This window comes from Astatotilapia calliptera, chromosome 9 (assembly GCF_900246225.1).
Source record: "Astatotilapia calliptera chromosome 9, fAstCal1.2, whole genome shotgun sequence".
Lineage (NCBI taxonomy): Eukaryota > Metazoa > Chordata > Actinopteri > Cichliformes > Cichlidae > Astatotilapia > Astatotilapia calliptera.
Window position 1 is genome coordinate 28,771,397 of NC_039310.1, and position 5,999 is coordinate 28,777,395.

At 45.4% G+C, this 5,999-nt stretch overlaps 1 protein-coding gene across 1 annotated transcript; it reads left to right on the plus strand.

Moving 5' to 3' along the window:
- Nucleotides 1–382: 382 nt before the first annotated feature.
- On the plus strand, nt 383–5,126 carry LOC113029501 (zinc finger protein 2-like). Its single transcript, XM_026180393.1, has 3 exons — nt 383–589; nt 911–1,181; nt 4,812–5,126. The coding sequence occupies exons 1-3, from the start codon at nt 458–460 to the stop codon at nt 4,874–4,876; spliced, it is 468 nt and encodes a 155-aa protein (XP_026036178.1). The 5' UTR covers nt 383–457; the 3' UTR covers nt 4,877–5,126.
- Nucleotides 5,127–5,999: the final 873 nt, after the last annotated feature.

Here is a 5,999-nt window from a genome sequence, read left to right on the forward strand (position 1 = left end):
TGGAGCGAGAAGTCAGCGCTCTCAGGAGGCCGACAAACCTCACAGAAGAAAGAGAGAGAAAACACACACCTGTGACGAGTGTGGGAAGGGTTTTACTTTGAAGGCTTCACTAAAATCGCACCAACTCATCCACACTGGAGTTAAAGCGTACAGCTGTGAGTTGTGTGGAAAGACTTTTTCTTGGAAGGATGTTCTAAAAAAACACCAACTCATCCACAGTGGAGTTAAAGCGTACAGCTGTGATCAGTGTGGCAGAGCTTTCATTCACAGTGCCAGCTTACAGAGGCACCTAGTTACCCACTCTGGAATTAAGGCATACAGCTGTGACATCTGTGGAAAAACTTTCAGCCAGAGTGGAAGCCGAAATGCACATCTACGCATTCACACCAGAGAAGATGTGTACTGCTGTGGTCAGTGTGGCAAACACTTTGCTAAAGACACACACTTACAACGCCACATGTTTACCCACACTGAGGAGAGACCTTATAAATGTGACCTGTGTGAAAAGACTTTTAAAGCTCCAGGTTACCTGAGACGACACCAACAGATCCACACCAGAAAGAGACTCTACAAGTGCAGTTACTGTGAGGTATGTATTTATATTGTTATCTTGTCATTTTAGCCTGACTGTTTGGAACAACTCTGCTCATTAAACTGTGTTAGCATGTTAGCAATTCTACTGCATGGAAAAGCAGCTCTGAGTGATTATTCAGATTTTCACTTCAGTTATGATTTTAGTATTACTGTAGTATTATGGTGGTAGTATTGTAGTTATTGCAGCCCAGTAAACTGTGTTAACTGAAACAGTAAAATGTAATTGGACGTCTGCAGAGATGCTCTTTATTTCAGGCGACGTTCATGATAAAAATGTTGAAGGACTGACTTACACTGTCTTTGTGTCTTTGTTTAGAAGCAGAGCGACACAGATGGATCCAGTTCTCAACCCTGTCATCGCTGTGGTGGCGGGAAAGACTTTCGTTGTGACCTTTGTGGAAAAGCTTTCAGTCGAAAAGACAGTCTAAAAGTACATCAGCGTAAACACACTGGAGACAAACTGAAAAACTGCAAAGAATGTGGGAGAAGCTTCCACACAATAACTGTCTTAAAGCGACATGAACTGATTCACAGCGGGGTTAAAAAGCACCTCTGTGATCAGTGTGGGTCATCTTTCACTACTGCAGGTGGGCTTAAAACACACAAACGAGTCCACACAGGAGAGAAACCATACAAGTGCAGACACTGTGACAAAAGCTTCTCACATTCAGGTAGTCGTAACAATCATGAACATACACACATGGAAGGAAACTACAGCTGTGACCAGTGTGACAAGAGCTTCAGGAATCTCATTTCATACTCCAAACACAAACGATCCCACGTTACTAAAAAACTGTTTCACTGTTACCAATGTGCCAAAACATTCATGTCATTGTCTGCTCTGTGCAAACATCAGTGTGATACAGCCACATAGAGAGCCAAAATAGACACCTACGCATTCACACCAGACATCTTGTGTACTGCTGTGGCAAACAGTTTACAACAGACTCAAGCTTGCAACAACACGTTTACCCACTGTTAGGTTTTGTATTGTTGATTGTCATTTATGCTTAGAAATATTTAACCATATATGCTTAGAGGTGTATAATCGATTGTGTAGTGATAGGATGTGTGATCTTTAGCAGGCTGTAAAGACTTGGTGTGTATTCCACACTGGAATGCACACCTACATCCTGGGAGCATGAGAAGAGGTCGTACCTTGTTTTATTGTTTTATGGTAGGATTAACGTGGCTGTGTTTGTTTTAGGCTATGTGCCTTTTGTTTAGATGAACCGCTGGACTTCCAGACCAGCAGGTTTAGGGAAGTCATTTATGGGGTCACACTCTGACCCCACACACACACACACACACACACACACACACACACACACACACGTTACTCTTTGTTTGTATGTAGACGTCGTATGTTAATGAACCTATGCATATTCATGTAACCTCAATAAAAGAGCAGTGTTACGGGGGAGCGGTCGAGAGCAACTGGGGTCAAGCGAAGGAACGGCGTTTGTCCGGTTCTCTCCCGTGCACGAGAAACATGAAGAACTTTGCCTACTTCGTGTCTTGCTTGCTGTGTAATTATATTGTCTTCAACGTTCCAGCGAGTAGGTTCAAGCTACAACCCTATCACCCACACTGAGGAGAAACCTTATGTGATGTAAACACATGATGTCAATGAAAATATCCACCTGGTTACATTTTAACCCTGAGGGGTCGACCACTTTTTTACGTGCGATACCGATATCATAAATTTGGATATCTGCTAATACCGATATGAATCCGATAGTGTGCTTTTTAATCAATAAAACTGTTTTTTAAATATCTTGCTGCTTTTTGTATAACTTCATACTCAAGTTAAAAAAAAAACAGTAAAGTTATTATTATTGTTATACCTGTATGCAAAAATACACTGCACCCAAAATATTTCATAGTTCAGCAAAAATGATCAATATAATAAACTTCAACCTACTCCATCCTCCCTATTCATGTGAGTGAAGTTGGCCCCCCCACCTTCTTCAAATCCAACAAAAGTGTTATCAAACGTTTGTACTGCTATCGTTTTAAAGATATTAATAAAAAATTCTACAGTTGCGACTGTGGTGCCAGTTTTTGAAACTCGGTATGACCCAGTGGATGACGATTTGGTTTTCGGTTGTGCCGTGGGCTGCGCACGACTGAGGAATTCTGAAATCCTACGTGATTTAAGGTCACATTTCACTGGGGTAGACGATGATGTCCGAAATGACGTGTGTCGGTTGATTGAAAATCATCCTAATCTTTTCTCGGACACTCCATCCTGTACCACCATGTTGGAGCATGATATCGATGTGGGGGACCATCCTCCAATCAAACAGCATGCCTACCGGGTGAATCCAACTAAGCGTGCTCTTTTCCAGACAGAAGTCTTTTATCTGTTGGAAAATTCTCTTGCTGTCCCTAGCTCTAGTGCGTGGAGTTCCCCGTGTCTCCTAGTGCCTAAAGCGGATAAGACCCCACGGTTTTGTACGGATTTTCGGAAGGTGAACAGCGTGACCAAACCTGACTCCAATCCTCTTCCCAGAATGGAGGATTGTGTCGATAGGGTCGGTTCTGCGATGTTCGTTACTAAGCTGGACTTGTTAAAGGGCTATTGGCAAGTTCCCCTAACATCACGTGCGGCCGAAATCTCTGCTTTTGTTACTCCTGACCATTTTCTCCAGTACACTGTCATGCCTTTCGGGTTGCGCAACGCTCCCGCCACATTTCAACGGCTCATGAATATCGTGCTGGGCGGCGTCTGCAAGTGTGAAGTGTATTTAGATGACATTGTCGTCTATTCCGACACCTGGTCAGAGCATATGGAGACACTCACTGATGTGTTCCATCACTTGGAAAAGGCATCCCTCAACCTCGCCAAGTGTGATTTTGGTAAAGCCATGGTGACGTACTTAGGAAAGCAGGTGGGTCGGGGGCAAGTGCGCCCTATCTCGGCCAAAATCCAGGCCATCCTGGACTTTCCTGCCCCTCAGACTAGGCGTGAGCTTCGCCGTTTCCTCGGCATGGTGGGCTACTACCGGGGTTTCTGTCAAAACTTCGCGGAAGTGGTCGCACCCCTCACTAGCCTCACTAGTGTGTTGAAACCTTTTGTGTGGTCCTCTACGTGTCAGAGTGCGTTTCTAGCAGTTAAGACTCTCCTGTGCAGTGCGCCAGTGCTGGCTGCCCCTGATTTTGCACGCCCTTTTAAGTTGGAAGTGGACGCCAGTGCAAACGGGGCAGGTGCCGTGTTGCTACAGGAGGACCGTCATGGTGTGGATCACCCGATCGGCTATTTCTCAAAGAAATTTAATGTCCATCAGCGGGGGTACAGTACGATTGAGAAAGAGGCTCTCTCTCTGCTGTTCGCATTGCAGCATTTCGAGGTGTATGTCGGTGGCAGTCCCTGGCCTGTAATTGTTTATACCGACCACAATCCCTTGGTATTCCTAATGCGGATGCAGAACTCGAACCAAAGGCTGATGAGGTGGTCCCTCCTGGTGCAGGACTTCAATTTGGAAATCCGTCATAAAAAGGGCACTGAGAACGTGCTAGCGGATGCCTTATCCCGTGTTTTCCTTTAAAAGTAACTGTTCAAAACATCTATCAATCAGTGCGCCCCAGGGTGGCTGTAGCTACAATGTAGCTTGCCATCACCAGTGTGTGAGTGTGTGAATGGGTGGATGACTGGATATGTAAAGCGCTTTGGGGTCCTTAGGGACTAGTAAAGCGCTATATAAACACAGGCCATTTATCAAGGAGATGTCTTTGATTTTGGGAAGGAGGGTGTTACGGCTGTGGCCATGAGGACTGTGTGGGCTGTTTTCTGTCTGTGTTTTCTGTACTGTGCTTAAGACTTTTTCCAGGTCCCTCCCTGTTAGAGGAAAAATGATTCTATGTTTCTTTACCTTCTTTTAAATGTACAAAGATGCCCTTTGTCTGTGGTTAGATTGGTTTAGAAGTGTCGTTTTAGACTTTCCCAGCAAAGACATATTGTTTCTGGGACATATTGTTTTAGATTGTTTTATCTCTCCCAGCTCTCTGCTGACGAGACTAGCACCATATATGGAGTTGTTTTATTTTATCTGTTTATTATTTTCTTATCCTGTTCTCACTGTCTCTGTGCCTATAAAAAATGCCAAGCCACTGTCCATGGTGTGAGTTGTTCTCAGCAGCTCACCCGTGTACACGTTTAGCAAAGAAAGTAACTTTGTCTCATTGTGTCTTTATTTCTCCTGGGTTTTTTGCAGAGTTTTCTCCCGACACTCCCCTAATGAGGAGTCGTGAGCAACTGATTGGACCATGGAGCGGATGACCACCTTCAAAAAGCCGCTCTGACAGCTCTGAGGAAGAGAGAGAGAGAGAGAGTGGAACGAGCGAGTAGCCTGACAGCCGTCACGGTCCTGACCCTGGTTTTCCCAGCCTGTGCTTATATTGTGTATTTGTGTGAGTGTGAATTGTAAAAGCCGCTCCTAGTGCATTAGCTGAGAGCTTAGGCACTCGTGGGCTGAAGCGGAAGGGGTGAGCTGCCTTTTCTTTTGGAATCGTTTTCTCCTGTTTTCTTGGTCAGGGAGCGAGGGATAGCTCTGTCATTTGTTTGTTCTTTTTCTTTCCTAGGGTTTAGTTAGTCTTTTCTGGTGGGTCTTAGTTGGTTTTGTTTATTATTTTGGCCTGGGCTCACCCTGGAGCTATGCTTCTTGTCCTTAAATAAAATCACCTTTTTTTACTCACAACTGGTTTGGATGTTTGGCTTGGGAACCAGGGCGGGGATTTGTATCTCTCTCCTCCAACCTTATGTGCGTCCCTACACGCCTAGATTAGGGGCGTAACAATACAACATACCTCCTTTGGTTGGAACCGGTGCTACACTGGCAGGGCTAGAGGCCAGGACTCCACTCTTCGGGTTCTTGGGGGATATTGCTAACTCTGGCACCACATCCACAGTAGATGTGCTCAGTGTGAGGTCTTGCGGCAAGCTATCAATCACCAGGTGCTTCATCAGATGCTGTGAAGTACAGCCAGACTTTTGAGTGCTTCGCCTTGGGCATTTTTAATCTGTAGCTCTGTTGCAGGGTGTTTTGGTACCATTCTTTATTCATGGCTGTGTTTTGCGGCAAAATTGTGAGCAGACTCCCTTGGATGAGAAGCAACCCCAAAGTAAAGTAAAAGTAAAGTGTGCGTGTTAGTCCCCATAGGGAAATAGTTCCTCTGCATTTAACCCATTCACCCAGTGAAGCAGTGGGCAGCCGCCAGTGCAGCGCCCGGGGAGCAGTGTGTAGGGACGGTACCTTGCTCAGGGGTACCTCAGGGTAGCCGTTTAGTGGAGTCGAACCCCCGACCTTCCGATCATGGGGCCACCACTCTACCTACTGAGCTATCCCTGCCCTAACATGAATGGTCTCAGGATGCTTTACTGTTGGCATGACACAGGACTGATG

What these genes read in the sequence shown, in the direction of transcription:
- LOC113029501 (XM_026180393.1), top strand. Translation starts at nt 458, where the DNA reads ATGTTTACCCACACTGAGGAGAGACCTTATAAATGTGACCTGTGTGAA. An exon ending in ACAAGTGCAGTTACTGTGAG is followed by an intron (nt 590 to 910) that starts GTATGTATTTAT and finishes GTCTTTGTTTAG; the next exon opens with AAGCAGAGCGACACAGATGG. An exon ending in GTCATCTTTCACTACTGCAG is followed by an intron (nt 1,182 to 4,811) that starts GTGGGCTTAAAA and finishes GGTTTTTTGCAG; the next exon opens with AGTTTTCTCCCGACACTCCC.